Source organism: Lathyrus oleraceus, chromosome 7 (genome assembly GCF_024323335.1).
Source record: "Lathyrus oleraceus cultivar Zhongwan6 chromosome 7, CAAS_Psat_ZW6_1.0, whole genome shotgun sequence".
NCBI classification, from domain to species: domain Eukaryota; kingdom Viridiplantae; phylum Streptophyta; class Magnoliopsida; order Fabales; family Fabaceae; genus Lathyrus; species Lathyrus oleraceus.
Window position 1 is genome coordinate 194,575,729 of NC_066585.1, and position 20,214 is coordinate 194,595,942.

The 20,214-nt window shown below is 35.2% G+C and overlaps 1 protein-coding gene and 1 non-coding gene across 4 annotated transcripts; both read left to right on the forward strand.

Annotated features, from left to right (window-relative positions):
* The first annotated feature begins 11,098 nt into the window (after positions 1 to 11,098).
* Positions 11,099 to 14,775, forward strand: LOC127105217 (E3 ubiquitin-protein ligase AIRP2). Of its 3 annotated transcripts, none has more exons than XM_051042384.1 (6): positions 11,099 to 11,335; positions 11,644 to 11,794; positions 11,874 to 11,940; positions 12,131 to 12,365; positions 12,805 to 12,839; positions 13,964 to 14,280. In XM_051042384.1, the coding sequence occupies exons 1-6, from the start codon at positions 11,256 to 11,258 to the stop codon at positions 14,005 to 14,007; spliced, it is 612 nt and encodes a 203-aa protein (XP_050898341.1). In that variant the 5' UTR covers positions 11,099 to 11,255; the 3' UTR covers positions 14,008 to 14,280. The 3 variants fall into 3 exon arrangements, with proteins under 3 accessions (XP_050898341.1, XP_050898339.1, XP_050898340.1); XM_051042382.1 differs by lacking the exon at positions 12,805 to 12,839 and adding an exon at positions 14,425 to 14,634 and having other exon boundaries at positions 11,100 to 11,335; positions 13,964 to 14,170; XM_051042383.1 differs by lacking the exon at positions 12,805 to 12,839 and adding an exon at positions 14,650 to 14,775 and having other exon boundaries at positions 11,101 to 11,335; positions 13,964 to 14,170.
* A 527-nt stretch (positions 14,776 to 15,302) lies between these two features.
* On the forward strand, positions 15,303 to 15,375 carry TRNAV-UAC (transfer RNA valine (anticodon UAC)). The gene has a single exon. It is a non-coding gene; the product is annotated as a tRNA-Val (tRNA).
* Positions 15,376 to 20,214: the final 4,839 nt, after the last annotated feature.

Below are 20,214 nucleotides of genomic sequence, written 5' to 3' on the forward strand. Positions count from 1 at the left end.
ATCCTTTCAGCTTTCCAGCGCATATTAGAACGCGTCAATCCAATTCTCATAACCCAAGTTATGACCTGCACAACGATAAGGGATAGATAACAGTTTATTCATAAAATGCAATACAAAATTAAAATAAAGATAAAAATAAACTAAGCTTAGGAAACACAATAAAATAGTATAAATAACAAAAGACACTCTAGAATTATCATAAAATAATAATGAAAGAATATGCATGAAAATGCACTGATCAAATTTCCCCACACTTGAACTTTTGCACTCAAGCAAAATTCTATAGTTAAAATTCAAAGTAGAAAAATAAGAACAAAACAGAGCATGGAAATTCAAAGACCTTCAAAATCACAATTGTGTAAGTAAAATCCTCATTCTAAGATTAAAGAAATATGGGGTTAGTGAGTAAATCTCTATTACAGTCAAAGCAAGTAAGAAAACACTTTATCAAATAGTACATCATAAGTAGCATGATCTGTGAGTGCAACTTTCCGTTATAAGTATTTTGTATGATGTCAAAACTAGGATACTTTAGCGTTTATGTATATTTGACGATATCCTCTGAGTCTTAATGTGCATCTTAGTATTAGGAAGCATAAAAACATTTTGAAATGAGTTAGAAAAAGTTTCATGCATTAAAAATAAGTTTTTATGGGAAAAATAGTCTATGTGTCGACACATACGTGTGATAGGTCGATACATAGAAGAAAACTTTTCTACGAGTCTACACATATGAGTTACAGGTCCTCATATGTAAGTCATTTTTAAAGTAAATAGTTTTTGTTTGATGTATCGCCTCTACAGGTCGATACATGACCTATACATGTCGACACATGACCTATACAGGTCGACACATGACTTACATAGGTCGACACATGCAACATATTTTTTAAAAAATTCATGACTTTTTTTAAATATTTTGAATTCCTTTTACCTCCAACTTGCATACATATACATACTTCATTCATGCATCATTTCTAGTAAGGTTCTAGAATAAACCTACACGAAGCCGAGATTTCAAAGAGTTCTCATCATCTTCAAACTACAATCTAGGCATACACACAAACAAACTACACATAATCATTCTTTATTTGGGTGTCATCTAGAATCAGTTGATAATGTCCAATTTAGGTTGTTGAATTGTAAATTGGGTTGAGATCTTTGAGGATTTCAAATAAGGAAACCAAGTTGAGGTTTTCCTTCAAGATTAATTGGGAATTTGAAGGTTTTGGACAAGATTACGTAATTTGGATCCGACTGAGTGAAGACTTTGAAGAACAGAAGGTTCTTACAGAGGAGTAGCGTGTGACGATGAATCATATTGGTAAATCTTGGGTTACAACAATTCACAATTTGGATCCGATCGAATGAAGGCTTTGAAGAATGAGAATTTCTTGCAAAGGAGTAGCACGAGACAGTGGATCAATTGACATTGTTGTGTAAAGGACGATTCCTTGATGAACAAATACCTATTAGTTAGAATCCAAATAAAGAGTAAATAAATACATTACATATTTTGACTTAGTGTAAATGTTCATTCCTTTATGAACAAAGGCTTAGTAAATAGAAACAAAAATGAAAAGTAAGGAAATGCATTACATACTTTGACTTAGTGTAAATGTTCATTCTTTGATGAACAAATACCTAGTAATTAGAAAACAAATGAAGATTAAAGATATATATTACATACTTTGACTTAGTGTAAAGGACTTTGACTTAGTGTAAAGGTCCATTCCTTGAAGAAGAAAGACCTAGTAATTAGAAACCAAATGAAGAGTAAAGAAATACATTACATACTTTGACTTAGTGTAAAGGACTTTGGCTTAGTGTAGAGATCCATTCACTGATGAACAAAGACCTAGTAATTAGAAACCAATTGAAGTGTAAAAAATACATTACCTAATTTGAATTAGTGTAAAGGACATTGATTTTGTGTAAAGGTCCGCTCCTTGATGAACTAAGACGTAGTATTTAGAAACAAAATAAAGATGAAAGAAATACATTACATACTTTGACTTAGTGTAAAAGTTCATTCCTTGATGAACAAATACCTAATATTTAGAAATAAAATAAAGAGGAAATAAATACATTACATACTTTGACTTAGTGTAAAGGTTAATTCCCTGATAAATAAATACCTAGTAATTAGAAAGAAAATTAAGAGTAAAGAAATATATTACATACTCTGACTTAGTGTAAAGGACTTTTACTTAGTCAAGCTCATTTGACTTAGTGTTGGATTACTTGATCAAGCTCATTGGGTCTTCATTGAAGGATGCTTGTCGCCTCAAGGGGTAATTATACATTGGTCCCTCATTGAAGGAGCCTTGCCACCTTACTAGGTAATTATATGATGAACCTTAATTAAAGGATCCTTGCAGATCAACAAGGTAGTTATACACTGGACTTTCATTGAAAGGTCCTTGTCGTTTTATGGGGTAATTATATGTTGGAACTTCATTAAAGGATCCTTGCCGCCATACAGAGTAATGATACCTTGGACCTTCATTGAATGATAATTGCTACCATACGGGGTATTTATAGGATGGACCTTCATTGAAGGATCATTGTTGCCCTACGAGGTATTTATATGATGAACCTTCATTGAAGGATCCTTGTCGTCATACGGGGTAATTATACATTGGACTTTCATTGAAAAATCCATGCCGCCCTACAAAGTGATTATACATTCGACCTTTATTGAAGGATATTTTTCCGCCCTATAAGGTAATTATAAGTTGGACCTTCATTGAAGGATCCTTGTCGTCCTATGGGATATATATACTCGTTGGGTCTTTATTGAAGAATCCTTGTCTCCATACGAGGTAATTATATGTCGGTCCCCTCATTGAAGAATCCTTGTCGCCTTACTAGGTAATTAGGTGATGAAACTTAATTAAAGGATCCTTGCAGACCTATACGGTAATTATACGTTGGGCCTTCATTAATGGATCATTGTCGCCTTATGGGCTAACTATATGTTGGACCTTCATTGAGGGGTCTTTTCCGTCCTACGAGGTAATTATACCATGGACCTTCATTGAAAGATCATTTCCATCCTAAAATGTATTTATATGATGAGCCTTCATTGAAGGATCCTTTCCACCCCCACAAGGTGACTATACAATTGACCTTTATTGGAGGATCATTGTCGTTGGAGAATCCTCAAGGGAACTCCAAGTAACTCTAGAGGGACTTTCCTTAAGCAATATTTGAGGGACTCGTCCCAAATAATAGTTATGTGTAGTTGAGGCAATATAAACCTCAAAATTAAGGGAAAAACTACAATGAAATCCAAATATCATAAAACAAGTTTTTGTTAGTTACTCTGAACGACGTGATTATGAGAGAGAGCGACAAAGGGCCAAAACACAATCGCTACAATGAAATCCAGGGTAGGTTGATTCCTATTGGAATCACTCCAAGCTCACCTGATGGACAAGCTTTGCTTGAGGGACTAACATAATCTTTAAGATCTCACTACATTCGGGTTAAATCACTTCACTGTTTCCAAGGCCTCGTGCTTGAGGGATTGTGGATTGAAATAATTTACTAGGCACCAGAAATGGATGACCCATGAAGAAGCAACAAGAACTAAATATATTGGCGTCGGACGAGTGCCCAAAGCTGGATAGTAGATCGCTTGACGGACCCCTGAAAATCGCTCATTCAAACTTGGGCCCCTGGACTAGTTTCCATGACTATTTCGCTTAGTGTGTATGAATGGTAAGATGTACCAACAGTAGTTGACTGGAAAGACCAGTCAATATAGAAATTTGTCTCCACCATAATTTAAGGGAGAACGAATCTTATATGTTTCACCTTTTTCTGATAATGAAGTTAAGGAAACCACTATCTATTTCTCTAGCCCATACCAAATAATTTTTTTATTTACAATCTAATTTCAGAATAGAAAACTGAATCACAAATTTTCCCCAAAATACATAGAGAAGGTCTTTCGTAATCGACTCCTCACAACTTCTACTTACCTTAAACATACAAAAATCCCTCGAGAACATGAGTGTCGCCCTTATTGTAAGAAGCTTAATCCTTTCTGTAAAATCTTCTCTAGAGTGTGTCAAATACAAATCGTAATTTTTAATTAATTCTTTATTAATTTAGATAAAATACAAATAAATGAAGAGTACAAATTTCATTTCACAGAATTTGTTCTTCTTATAGTATTTTTAATAAATCATATATATATATATATATATATATATATATATATATATATATATATATATATATATATATATATATATATATATATATATATATATATATATATATATATATATATATATATATATATATATATATATATATATATATATATATATATATATATATATATATATATATATAACACTGATTTATTACATTCAAAAATTTTAATCGATAAATATATAATAAAATATGAAATACATATGTCACCTATACATTATGAAAAAAGATAAATATAAAAAAAAGCACAATTTTATATATAATTTCTACTTCAAAAACACAAAATAAATATTTGAACTAGAAAATAAATCTACTTTAAAATATTTCTTAACAAATTTGAATTAGAACATTAAATATAATTCAACAAAATGTGTATAAAATATTTGGTTTTTTTACCGAGATAACCCAGTTTTTTGAAAAAATTCCCCAAATACCCCAGTTTTCAGCAAAATTCCCAATCTACCCCACTTTTAGGAGGAGGCGCCAATTGAATTGGCGAATCCTCTTAAAAATTGCAAGGAGGCGCCAATTGGATTGGCTAGGGCAGGTGCCCTAGCCAATCCAATTGGCGCCTCCTTGCAATTTTTAAGAGGAGTCGCCAATTCAATTGGCCACACCCTTAAAAAATCCTCAAATAGCAAAACCTCCAACATGAAAGTTGTATATCCTTTCAAGACAATGAATTTGGACATAAATTTTGCATCATTTGGATTTTTTATGAGAAAGTTATGGGCAGTTGAAATTGGACTTCTGAGTTTTTCAACTATTATCTGACCTATAATGTCTTGCATTATCGCGTGTGTTTCTTTTAGAAATATGAAATTTTGTCCAACATAACATTTGAAGTAGACATATCAAATTTTGCAATGCACTTGGTCCCACCTCAAAATAATTAAAAATGAGTGAGTTAGGTCCCTGCGAACTTGACCCAAAATTAGGGTTTCTGTCAAAATGACCTATAATGTTTTGAAATGAATGATGAGCTTCCAAGTTTCAAATGGATATTTGATGAACATGAAAGTTGTTCATATGGCAACTGTTGTTAAAACTTGAATGGAGGCGCCAATTGGATTGGCTAGGGTAGGTGCCCTAGCCAATCCAATTGGCGCCCATGTGTAGGTTTTAAGAGGAGGCGCCAACTCAATTGGCGACTCCCTCATAAAATGCCTTTTTTGTCTTATAAATAGATGCGTTGTGTGACCAATTATTCCACAACTCATATAATTATTTGGCTATCATGTTTGGTGTTCGTCGCCGATACGGTAAGGTGATTTATGCGAGAGACAATCCTCAATTGCTGATGCTGTTTTGGAACATCACCACGTTAGATCAACTGAAGAGGGAGATGGTTCGATGGTTAGATGGGAAAATACCAGAAGGGGAAAATCAGAAGTATTGAGAGACTTGACAATATCTTTGGTTGGATGCGAATGAAGACTGATACGAATGCTAGGGAAACGATGTTCGGTCGAGACGACATTAATTTGATTGTTGTAATCAGTTAGAATTATTTATGTTTTCAGATGTTTTGTACTGATGTTTGTTATGAAACTCGTTGTAACAAGAACTTAATGATATATAATGATTGATTGTTACAGAAATACAATGTTACAAAAAGCTTAAGATCTAGATACAATGTTACAAAAAGCTTAAGATCTAGATGATGCTCCTTGATTGGGACAGTTGTTTTTGTTGTGTCCTGGTTGACGACAGATACTACATAATCTTATCACTTTATTTATGGAATCCATGTCTGTTCTGATACGTGTGCTGTTTGGCCTTCCTTTCTTCTTTCTACGCATCTCTTCATTGTGCCAAACAATATCTCCTTCATATGGAGGCCAGTAATCCTCCATTGGTAGTACTGAAAAGCTTTGACTATATACATTCATGATGGTGTTGGCCTTGTACACATCAGATAAATGGGTGTAAGCGTCTTGACAAGTATAAGCGCATGCTGCAATGACATGGGAGCAAGGTATGCGGAAGGCCTGAAATTTTCCACAATCACACCAACTTTTGTGTAGTCTAACAGCGTAGGCTAAATTTGGTCTCCCCTCGTTGTTGCCCATTGTTTCCTGGACGCTGAAATTTTGTCTATGACGGTCAAAGACTGTTACAGCGTGTGTCGTAGCTTTGATGCTCTCCTCTTTCATGACCTTCATGCAACACTCATTGAATACTTGTCCGGACATTAACACTGCACTCCATCTTTCACCTCTGGTTGCGAACATAGAAGCCAACCTATAATAGGTTGATCTTACCAAGGCGGTTATCGGCAGATTTCGAATTCCTTTGAAAACCCCGTTCATGCATTCCACAATGTTTGTTGTCATGTGGCCCCATCGACAACCACCGTCAAATGCTCTTGTCCACTGCTCTAATGGTATGTTATTTATCCATCTCCCCGCGTCTTCATTAGACAGTCGAATTTCATCACGATAATATTGAAATGACGGTTGAGTTAAAGCATACCCAACATTCACCACCTTCTTGCGAAGATTCTTATCTTTTATAGCACGCATGAAGTTTTGTGCAATGTGTCTGATACAGTAGACATGTGTAGAAGGAGGATCATGCCATCCATTGTCATGGTTGTTGTAGGCACTCTCAATGGTAGCATGTCTATCAGAAATCAAACATAGATTGGCTTGTGGAGCGACATGCGTTCTGAGATGTCGAAGAAAGAAACCCCATCCACCAGCCGTTTCACCTTCAACAAGAGCAAAGGCAATGGGAAAGACATTGTTGTTACCGTCTTGTGCAACCGCCATGAGCAAAGTACCCTTGTATTTTCCGTATAACCAAGTGCCATCAATTTGCAAGAGAGGTTTGCAGAAAGCGAAACCTTTGATGCACGGGTCAAATGCCCAAAAGAGACGGTGAAATATTCTATTACCTGTAGCACAAGTTCCGTCTGGCATCATTGCTGGCACTGTCTCCATAATTGCCACAGTTCCTGGGACATAAGTTTTTAGTGCCCATAAAAACCGTGGTAATTCCTTGAATGAATCCTCCCAGTTGCCGAAAACCTGTTCAACAGCCTTTGTCCTCGTAATCCATGCTTTCTTGTAAGATGGAGTATAATTATATGTTGTTCGGATATGGGATATAATTATACTCACCTTCACTGATGGGTCTTTATTTACCAATGGTAGAATGTCTTGACATATCAAAGCTGTGCTCAGTTTACGGTGATCTTGTTCAACGTTAGTTGCAACGCAACTGTGCGGTGGGTCTATTGAAGCGATCTCCCAAGAGTCATTTTTCTTCTTGTAAGATGCAGCCAAACGAAACTTACAAAGCATGTTACGACATTCGATAACATACCTTCTAGAATCAGTGCGTTTCACTGTAAAGTCAGCAAAGTTGTTCATGTGGAATTTTTTGATTGCCAAGACACATTCTTCTTTGGTACGAAACATGTCTCCCACCTTTAATTCGCCTACTGGTCTCGGATACGGATTATAGAAGACACTGTCAGATGTTTCATCGTCGTGAAGATCCATATTTGTCATATGTTGAGGAGGATTGTAGGCATGACTAGGAGGTATTGGTGGTGGTTGAGCATCATCTTCATCGTCGTTGTTCAGCATGTGATCAACCTGTATCTCGGTCTCCTCTTCTTCTTCATCAACAACGTCAACTTCTACTTCTGCTTCTGGGTTGAGTTCATCTGACCATTGTGCATCATCTACAACATCTTCACCAGCTGCATCCTGATCGGTTAGTTGAGACTGTTGAGACGGAATACATGGTTGTAGAGTAATGTACAACTCGATACAATCCATGCCTGAATGTTCATGACTAAGAAACATGTTTTCAACATCTTCATCGTCTCGTACCTTAAGGGGAAAAAACTTGCATTGACCATTCTCAAAAAATATTGGATTTTGATATGTCATCTTTGACACAATACCTAATCCTATAAAGGATTGTATTCTTTTTTTCAAATGCAAAAAGGTTGCATTTCTCTTGATCGTGATTCTAATGGTATCAGTTTTTCGAAAACAAAAACCATGAAGCTCAGACTCAAAAGTTTCACCGTTGCAGTGAACGTTGACATTGTATAATGATGAAGATGACATTTTGGAGATGAAAACTATTTTGCAAGTGCAGATGAATGTGAGTGAAGTGTCTTGGATGTTGATAGTAAGACACTTAAATAGATGGTATCAGTGTCTCACATGCTAGCTAGTTCTGAGATGATGTGTCGGACATTGAAGCTACTCTAAGATAATGTGTCACGCATGTAAGCCAGTTCTGAGATGATGTGTCTGTCATGCAAGACTGTGTGAGTTGATGTGTCAAGCATGCTAGCTAGTTCTGAGATGATGTGTCTGTCATGCAAGACAATGTGAGTTGATGTGTCAAGCATGCTAGCTAGTTCTGAGATGATGTGTCTGTCATGCAAGACAGTGTGAGTTGATGTGTCAAGCATGCTAGCTAGTTCTGAGATGATGTGTCTGTCATGCAAGACAGTGTGAGTTGTTGTGTCAACCATGCAAGCTATCAACAAGTGACTCTTCAGCATGCAGGAGACATGACAGCCACGTGTCTGACATGTAAGCTAGCTCTTAGATGATGTGTCAGTCATGCAAGACAGTCTGAGATGATGTGTCAACCATGCAAGCTATCAAGAAGCTAGTCATCAGCATGCAAAAGACAAGACATACACGTGTCAGACATGTAACATAGTCAGAGATGATGTGTCAATCATGCAAGCCATCCACAAGTGAGTTGTTCAGCATGCAGGAGACAAGAATGCCACGTGTCAGACATGCAGATGGTGTCGCCAAATGGTTTGGCGCCTCCACTTAATGCTTGTACATGGTCGCCAATTCAAGTGGCGACCCCATGCAGTCAAACCTCGAAACCAAGCATTCAGAACTAGCCTTGCATGCATGGCCCTATGGTGTTGCCAATTTGAATGGCGACCCCTCTTTAGGATTGTACATGGTTGCCAAATGAGGTGGAGACACCATGCAAACACAAATTTTTATGCTCTCTTCCATTTGCCTATAAATACATCCACTCCTTCAACAATTCTTCCACACCAACATTCTCACTACTTCCTCTACAATACTTCTTTTACAATTTCATCTTCAACAACATCTTCCAATTTCATCTACACCAAGTCCCCAACAATATGTCTTTACTCACAATGGGCGAAGCACACAGAGGAACGGTTGCAAACATCGCAACATATGTAAGTTTTTTCTTTTGTCTAAACTCCATTTTGGCAAAATTCACATACATATGTTTTGACTGAAACCCTAATTTTTGGTCAACTACCCAAGAACCTAACTCACTCATTTTTCATGATTTTGAGGTGGGACAAAGTGCATTGCAAAGTTTGAGATGTCTATTTAAATTGTTATGTTGGAAAAAATTTCATAATTCAAAAATAAACACATATGATAATACAAAACATTATAGGCCACATAACAATTGAAATGTCAAAGAGTCCAAGTTCAGGTGCCCATACCTTTCTAAAAAAAATGCAAATGATGCAAAATTTTATTCCAAATTCATTGTCTTGAAAAGATCTACAACTTTTATGTTGAAGGTTTTGTCATTTGAGGCTTTTATCATTCAAACAGAAGGGCTTGAAGTTGGTCCCTTTTGGCAAAATTCACATATACATGTTTTGACAGAAACCTTAATTTTGGGTCAAGTTCGCAAGGACCTAACTCACTCATTTTTAATTATTTTGAGGTGGGACCAAGTGCATTGCAAAATTTGAGATGTCTACTTCAAATGTTATGTTGGACAAAATTTCATAATTCTAAAAGAAACACATGCGATAATGCAAAACATTATAGGTCAGATAACAGTTGAAAAACTCAGTAGTCCAACTTCAACTGCCCATAATCTTCTCAAAAAAAATCCAAATAATTCAAAATTTATGTCCAAATTCATTGTCTTGAAAAGATCTACAACTTTCATGTTGGAGGTTTTCTCATTTGAAGCTTTTTTAAGGGTGTCGCCAATTGGATTGACGCCTCCTCTTAAAAATTACACATAGGCGTCAATTGGATTGGCTAGGGCACCTGCCCTAGCCAATCCAATTGGCGCCTCCCTTTAAGTTTTAAGAGGAGTCGCCAATCCAATTGGCGACACCTCCTAAAAGTGGGGTACTTTGAGAATTTTTTTGAAATGTGGGGTATTTTGGAATTTTTTTCGAAAAACTGGGTTATCTCGGTAAAAACCTGAAAATTTTTCATAAAAAACATTTTTTTAATTATTTATGTTGTTTAATTTTAACATGTCAATTAAATTTTATAATAAATTAAATATATTATTTATTCTACATTTTACTACTCCGTGCAAAAAAAAGTATATTATATTTTACTACTCCATGCAAAAAGTCTATTTAGTTAAATTTTATAATCAATAAAATATATTACTTATTTATTATATATTTATTATAAAGATTTTGTAATATAATAATATAACAAACCCATGCAAAAGGATCACACGGTTGTTATCTGGTATACTTTCAATAAAGGATAATTATAATTTATATTGTCTAGTATACTTAAAATAAAATAAAGGATAATATTAACTTGTGTTCTAAGAATACAAATTAAAGATATATATAATAAAAATTTATTAAAATTTATTAAATTTAATATAACTTTATAATTAATATTATTATTGTTTTTTTCAATACGAATTTTCCATTTATAATCCTAAAATAAAAACTGGCTTACGTTGATATATTAAATTGATAAAAAATAATAGAACGAAAAAAGAATAATGGGGAGAGAAGAGGAGGGTGTTGATGCGTACGCGTGTCCTGACAAGCTTCGCCTCTTGGCTTGGAAGAACAGTATACAAGCAACACGAATCAATTCAACCACTCTCTCTCTCTCTCTCTCTCTCTCTCTCTCTCTCTCTCTCTTTCACTCTTGTTTCATACATATTCTAGTGAGAGAAACTAAAGCCACACAGAGTCCTCCTCTTCTTCTTCTTCTTCCATTTCAAAAGTTTGCTTTTCTTGTTTTGGTGACTGAAAAAGAGATATGTACGTGGCTTCCATGCGCAAGTCTTTCAAGGATTCCTTAAAACTCCTTGAAGCTGATATCCAACACGCCAATACTCTGTTAGTTCACCCCCTTTTGCTTTCCAAAACTTTCTATTTTTTGTCAAATCATTCCTCAAGGTTCAATTATACTTTACTCAATTCTTGCTTTTTCGCTATCTCAATGTTGAATTCTATCTATCATCTCCTGCTTCACTTACACGCTACTTACTCTTCCTTTGTTTCTTCTCATTTAATTCAACGCTTTCTTCATTTTTGGTGTTTTTCATATGATAACAATTTTTAGGAAATTTTCATATTTTATATATTTGTGTGTATTCAGTATACTTGTTTACTTATTTGTTTATAGCGCGAATTCTATGTTTTAGGGCTTCAGATTTTCCTAGAGAGTATGATGGTGCATGCCTTCAGATGAGAATGTCATATAGTCCAGCTGCGCACTTGTTTCTGTTTTTTGTTCAATGGACTGATTGTCATCTTGCTGGAGCTCTTGGATTGTTAAGAATCCTAATTTATAAGGTAAGCTATGCTGATTTTTCGACCTAGGTTTTGAAGTGACAGACTTGGATTAGGTGAACAATTTTGCTATGTGTTGTAGGTCTATGTCGATGGAACAACCACCATGTCTACCCATGAAAGAAAAGCAAGTATAAGGGAATTCTATGGTATATTACTATATCTTTCCCTTGTGTCTCACATGTATGTTTCTATATGTGGTCATTTTGTACAAGCTTCAAACTGTAGCTTTTGCTAAAACTGCAATGGCTCACTGTCATTTTGCAATCCAAACATGTATTTAATTTTTAGTTTTGGGTTTGGCTGGCGGATGACATGTTGAATTTCTGCTTTGAGCAGCTGTCATTTATCCATCTTTATTGCAACTTGAAAGAGGTGTCACTGATTCTGAGGATAAAAAACAAAAGGCTGTATGTATGGAGAGGTACCGTCGAAGAGATGATGATGACTACTGGCAATCTTCTGACGTAGATATTGAAAGAGAAGATGAATGTGGGATATGCATGGAGATGAATAGTAAAATTGTCTTGCCCAACTGTAATCATGCTATGTGCCTCAAGTGTTACCGAGAATGGTACTTCCTGCTCCTTATCTTCTTGGTGTGTGTTCCTGTGTGTGCGACTCCTGACTCTCTCATAGTCATGACATCTTCATAGATGTTAAGAACCGGAAATATTTTCGGTTGTTTGATTTGTTTGTATTACGTTGGGTTGTTTGATTTGTTTGTATTACATGTTTAACCCTCTGCGTGAATGTTCTTTAGTGGTTTTTGATGATTTCATGCATTATTGATGTGGTCACTACTAAATGACTATGGTGTTTTGGTATTAGTGAAATTTAATCATTGAGCCTGATTGGATTTTCCTGGGTTTTGGGTTTTAGTTTATCTTGGTCATATTTGTTAACAACCTTGCAAACTAAAATATCTATTGCCATGCTTGAGGATGTAAATAGTGGAAACTAAAAGTCTCATTGTAAGTGAACTGGTTTTAGAATCCTGTGCTTGATTGCAGGTGCAATTTCAACAATAGGTATCATGAATATGAAGGTGAGTTGTCACTTTTCCTTATTGCTATCTGAATGTGAATATGCAATACATTAGAACAAAAATAGTATTAGGGTCTAGAAGTATTGATGTCAAGATATTGGTTTGAACTTCTAACTGGTTTGGCTGGCAAGCTTATGTTGCTAGAAGAATGTAGTTTGTAAGACTTTTGAATTTCTTTTGGCTGATAAGTACTTGAGCTATTATATATTCTGATTGCATCACATGAGTCATATTTGACTTGTTGAAGTTGGTTAGGATGGAAGTAATTATTACATTTTCCTTTATCTCAACTTGTTGATGTGTTTCCCTTCCCTGCATATGCATATGTTTTGAATGACAGAGTCTAGAAAATACCATTGCTCTTTTCCCGTTTATGTAGACTACTGTTCTTATGTGAGGAAAATGCAAGCATCAGGAATCAAGAGTTTGCTTAACTAACAATAATGAAATGTGTTTTGATTAGCGAGAAACTATTTTATTACTGTAGTGACTAAAAAGAAAATTTGTGTTATGCTTTGTGCGGAATTCTTATGAATTTATTTGTATTTATATGGTTTTATTGGAAGTGAATGACAAAGAAAGTATTAGCCTGTGAAGTTTTATTAGATTGAATAATTGGATGAGGGGGTCAAATATCCACTGTCTATCAGGAAGATGGCTGTGGCACTTTAATTTCCTATTGATGAAAAAGAAAAGCATGCTGTATTGGCTCTCCAATTGTGATCATCGTTATTTCACTTTTGAATGGAAGACTCGGTTCCACGTTCTTGATGGACCATGTCTGCTCCATTGTCTTGTTGCCTAATCTGCTTATCAGTTAGTGGGATGAGGCTTATAGTGGTATTTACAAAACAATCCCCACCCACAAAGATTCAAACCCAAGATATTTTTGTTTTACGCCATTTGATTTTATCAGTTTGAGAACCCTCATTGGTGTCTTATTCCTAATTTGAATTAGGGCAGTCATATAAATCTGCATAGTTCTGAGAGAGAGATTTGTAGTAGTTGCTTTCTCTTTCTTATCCCAGGATATGAAATTTTAGCAGACGTCTCTTGCCTTTTGTCATGTGTTCCAATGTGTTTTTGGTTCAGTTGAAGGTTAAGTGGTTTGGTGTGTTTTGCAGGCGAACAATATCACAGTCGTGCCCATTTTGCCGTGACAGTCTGAAGAGAGTGAACTCGGGGGATCTCTGGGTATTCACTGATAGAAGGGATGTGGTTGATATGGCAACTGTGACAAGGGAGAATCTCAGAAGGGTTTTCATGTACATAGACAAGTTGCCTTTGATTGTTCCAGACTCCATCTTTGACATGTATGACTCTCACATAAGGTAAGTGATTACAACACAGATTTTAATGTATGCTGTTGTCTTGGGTTGATAGTTGTTACTCTCTTTCAAGCCAAAGCTAGTCATATAAAGTCCGAATCCGTTTCACCAAATTTAGTTTATGTTATATCTGTAGAGTTACAGTTCTTGCATCCCACTTCTACCAAAAATATCCAGCCCTTTGTTATTGCGGGTTGGTGGTGAAGTTGTGATGGTAAATTTGTATCTAGCTAGCTTATATGTATATCCCTGTACAGATTGAATTGGTACTACTTAACCAGAGATTTGCACAATCTACTCTTGTCTGAGTTACTTGAGTTGCTTCTTTGGATGTAATGGCATATGGAAATTGTTTTCTATCATGCCTTTTTTCTTTTTCTGTAACCGCGTCTTCTCAGAATTGTGATGTATATTGTTATGTGTAACTTATCAGTGTTAATTGATGTATATTACTACTATTTGATGTATGTATCGATGTGTAGAAGTGATGTTATCGGAAGATCAAATTAAAGTGCAAAAGATACTGTTTTTTGGCCTACCAAATTGTGGTAGTAGTTGCGCTGAATTCATCAGTTTATATGACATTTCACCAATATGATTTAATAGCATTTAACATCTCCATCTACTTCTTTCTATCCATGCACAGATTTTCCTTGAATATGTTATTTTTTCAATGCTCAATTCCGTTTGTTCCAACTCTTCATTCGCAAAAATAATATTTATACCTACAAATAGACTTCATGGAAATATCACAACAAAAATACCCACCTTACGTCTCATTATTTTTACACCAAAATTTCATTTTTATTATTAATAATATCATTTTTTAACCTGCTTGAGTAAATCGTGTGCATATATATTTTTTTTGATACTGTAACTCACTTTAAAAAGTATCTATAATATATGAGAATCTCTCACTAATCGAAATAATATTGGAACAAATCAAGTTTAATGTCATCCTATTGGACCGCAAACATTTTACCTTAATAGTCTATGTTTATTTTTTGTTGCAAAACTAAACCTAGCAAGATACAATATAACACAAAAGATAAAGATAAAATAAGAAAATGGAAGAATTGATAAAAAAGTGTAAACGTTTGGACATAGACTTGTTTTCTACGATGCTAACATCGAAGTTGCTGTGGTGTAGTGGTTATCACGTTAGTCTTACACACTAAAGGTCTCCAGTTCGATCCTGGGCAGCAACAATCCTTTTTTAACTTCTAATTTTAACTTCTAATGCAAAAATCCAAGTACACTTCATTTGTCTCTTTTAAGCTTGACTTTCTTAGGAACCATATTTCTTTGTACCTTGTTTGTCTTAATAAACTGCTATATGATACTAGTACATAAATAACTCGAGAAACAAACAATCAAATGCTCAATTGTTGATAACATGGAGTGAGCGGGAGTAACAAGATTAGAAAAACTTTGAGGTATCTGTTCGTTAGAATTGCGCTTGTCTCTTTAATTTACTAATTCATTTCAGTATTTTTTATTATTTTTTGGATAGAATGTTTGGTGATTAAAATATGATATAAAGATAAGATGTGATATAAACATGATAAATATTTATTCTACTTTTTGATACACATAAAATGATATTATGTATCATAGTTAGATGACAAATTAATTTTATAAAACAATTACATATTTTTTAAAATAATTTTTAATATTTTGTATCAATTTAAAAAACACTGAAAATTGTGGTGTAAGAGTGTTATCATAGGTCAGAGCATAAGAGATTCGAATCCAGGATCCATTCAACGCGCTTGAAGTTTATCAGGTTGTTATAATCACTCCGCTACATAAAGAGGAAGCACGTCATTTTTCAGGTACTTTTTAAATTCAAATATCATTCACTCACATGCAGATTTGAGTGTTGGAGTGTTAACCTTGCAGATAAATCACTCTCTCGTCGTATTGGAAGCTCAAGTACATTGTTGCATCTCATAACCTTCAATCTCCGATCAATTCTGGTTCTCAAGCGAAACAGTGGCGCCGTATGTGAGATTCGACATTTGATTCATAGATTTTCTACATTCAAATATTCATCTCTTAATTCATTGAATCAAATCCTCTCGCCTAACAAATAATATTTCCTGATATCGAACTACATATCCTCTGATTTTGATATACTTCAGTGAAAGATCAACTATGATTCTCTACTTTTTAAATCTCTAACCTCCAAATCTTCCATTAATGGCAGGATCTAGAGCCACTCGCTCTACTGCTTTGCGCAAAGCAGCAGGTACTGCTCAAGTTGTTAGAGATCCACCGCCTCCTCCTCAGAGTAGTGAGGATCAAGTCATTGTGAAAACTTCATTACATCCAGATCTCGTTCAACCTTTATTATTGTTCAACCTTTAATGTTTGAAGGATCTGCTATGCAGTTTCAGCAAGGCGAACCTTCCTTCAGACCTCTAACACCGCGACAATTTCGAGACCAGAGACATTGTCTGTATTCTAATTATTACAAGCCATGCTTGGAGTACAAGGCACAAACCAATTGTTGAATAACATGTATACCATAGTTCAACAACAAAACTCACTAGTAGTAGAAGAAAGGTTGTTTCATCTTGAAGAAAGCCCATACAATGTGAATCCAAAAGCTAACATGGTCACAATCGTCCCTTAGCCGTCCATATCACGTCACGATGTGGCTCTGTGATCTTCAAATCATCAAAAGAGCAAGATACATCAAACTCTTCCTCACAGTTCTGGAGGAGGACAAGGTAGTCATGTCCCCCCTGAGAAACAAATAGAGAAACCATCGGTGAAGAACCAGCAAAAACATCCTTTTTGTGCCTGAATCCATGACAACCAAATACCAAAATTATTGGAGAAGCCTTTAAAGTTAAAGGTGTGTAACAAAAAATGAGATCCTTACGAACATGTGCAATATCTTGATGACTATTTATATTACTTCTAGGCTCTACTTCAAAGCTCTGTTGGGCGCGAGCTTCAATTCATGGATCGATCTGTTCGAGAACTTCACCGCTCATTTTAAGGCTCGAAACAAGAAACGAGTGACAATAGTTGCCCTCAATGGAATCACACAGGTGAAAGGGGAGATTTTGCGATCGTTCGTCGACCGTTTCACACAAGTAACTGTGGAAATGGGAGGCTCCGACAAGAGTCTCAAGTGCTGGATTTTTTAGAACAGGTTGAATCACGATAGCTCATTCAGGGAGAAGTTGTGTAATTATATGTCCCTAATACATTCAGGGTGAGCACCCCAATACAATTATTTTGTTGTTTGTCTTATCGCTTTCATTTTGATATACTTTCGACTATTGAGTCTCCTTCATGATTGCACCTTTATGGATCAAATTTTGAAATGATTCGTGTTTAGCATGCATAAACCATTGGTCAGGTTGAACTTTATCATGATACTTTTAATCAATTGTATGAGTCAGTGTAATAAGAGTCATATGGGTTATTGATTCAAGTTAGGTGGAAAGAAAAATCTCAAAGTCTTTTGAAAATCATGAAAAATTGGAATTTAGGTGTTTGATTCGAATCAAGCACAAATCCCGATTCAAATCACTTTGGACAAAGACAAATAAGAAATTTTCAAACAACTTGATTCATATCAAATTTTACACATGATTCGAATCAAGAAACTCTGGGTCGCCTTTTCCATAATTGATTCGAATCAAACATTACACCTGATTTGAATCAGTCAATTTTTCCATATTTTTCAGTTGGCTCAACTTTATTGATTTGAATAAGAATTATCACATAATTCGAATCATGGGGTCTTTGATTCGAATCATACTTTACTCTTGATTTGAATCAACTGAAAAATGGGTCATAATTGTTTTTCTTTTATTCCACTTCACTTGCTCAGTTGATTCAAATCATGAAATGCTCTTGATTTGAATCTAACTAACTTTTCAACCATATTTTGTGCTTAATCTCAAGCACATATAAAACCTTTTTGTCATTATTTTTCAAGTAGCGAGTCAACAAATTCATAATCATTTTTGTGTGATTATGTGAAAAATCAACACCCTTTATTTTTGAAAGTTCAAAGTTCTTGCAACGAAAATCTTAAATCTTCAACTTCAGTTTGATTCCAGATCTTAATAACGAGAGATTTCTAATTGATTGAAGCAAATGCGCTCTTGAAACTAATCTTAAAGATTTGGTTGAGATTTTCAGGTAGCTTGCAATATTGAGGTTGTTGTCATTGGTGCTGACAAATTTTAGTGAAAAGAATGAGGTTCTTCTCTAGCGACTGTGTGGAAGACTAGGAATAAGGCGAAGTTCTTCTCAAATCTTCGGACAAGTCATCTTTCAAGGAATCAGTAGGATTAAGGGGTTGATTTTCACACACAAAGGCTTAGAGCAGATTGATGATATTGGAATATTTAAGAAGCGTCAATCGAGTAAAGATTACGCAGAAGAGTTTGGCATTACTTTGTATACAAGTCAAGATCTTGATAAGAGATTTTACAATTCTCAATATTATTGTGTATTGGTGATTGTATGAACTCTTGCAAATATTTTTAAAAATAAAAAGGAACAATGCAGGTTCCAATGGGAAACCATTGAACATTGCACGTAGGAAAAGCGAGGACGGACAATGAAGCGCTATAAATCTCGGTGTCATCTCTATCCTAACTCTTGCATTTAATTTTTGTAGGATTTGCATGATTAGGTATTTCAATTCTAGCGTAGTTTATCATTTATTCAATTGGAAGATATTTATTGTGTAAGCTTAGGTTTTGTTAGAATTGGTGTCTAATCTAACTGCATTGGTGATTAAAATTTGGGAAACAATTGAGGTTAGAATTCATTAAATCATTTTATAATCACATCTTGTGAAATATACAATTGAATCAATCGAAGACCTTTGTGTATCCTCATCAAACCATATTTGGTGCTTGTGAATTGATTTAGTGTTAACGTGATCAAGCATCGAAAAGTATAATTTTCATATTTTCGCTTCGAACCTTCCACATATAATTTTAAAAAATCTCTGATATTCAGTTTTTGAAAAAATAGTTTATTTTTTCAATAAGAGTATATTCACCCCCTATAGATTGTTTTTCTACTTCCATATTCTCACCTAAAAAGTTAGGGTGCATGGAAGGACATAGTATGAAGGAGATACTAAACATAACACAACCCTTCATTAATATTGAGGAAAAGCCTATCGTCTAGAGGGATAGGCAGACAACAATAGATGCATGTTACAGTCGATCATATGGGAAAGATTCCAACAACCAAAGGGAAGAATTTGATCGCAAGACCCACGATTGGTGAGACAAATACACTCCTCTGAACACTCCTCGGGAGAAGATAAAGAGTGTTCTAACACTCAATTCTGGAAGGTCAGAATAAAAAACTCTTTCCATGTTAGAAAATACTCCAGGACCAACAAAACGGTGTACTACTACTTTCACAAGAGCCATAACTACACAAGAAATAACTGCATCAAACTGAAGGATGCAATCGATGTTGTTGATGTCATGATTAATGGTGGAAAGGCTAGTAGTGGAGAGAAATGAGTGAGTAGGGGGATGTGCCAACACATTGAGGTCATTACTAGGGGTGCACCTCGGGAAAAGGCCCCTTCAAAAGGGACAATGAAGAGGAAGATTGTGGAATTGAAGGTCATCTATAAGAAAGACTGAAGCACCTCAGCTAAAACCTTGGATAGAACAATGCTTGAATTCCGGGATGGCGAGAAAGTCTTGGGAATACTTAATGATATCTTCCCTCTGGTCATACCTGTAATGGTCGTCCACTTTGATGTATCCCTAATAATGATTGATGGATGCATCTCTTGCAATATAATGTATTTGAAGCTTTTCTAAAATACGGGACTCAATAAAGAAAATGTGTGGCCATATGAAGGGTCAGACTTGCAAGCTTTCAACAACATGACAATTTGTCTGTGGGGGTACATTGAACTAATGATATCTATGGTAGAAGGAAAATACATTAAGACTGTGCATTCACAGCTCCTTGTGGCTCCCTTCAAAAGAGTCTATAATTTCATACATGGTAGACCTTATGCGTCAGATCTAGACACA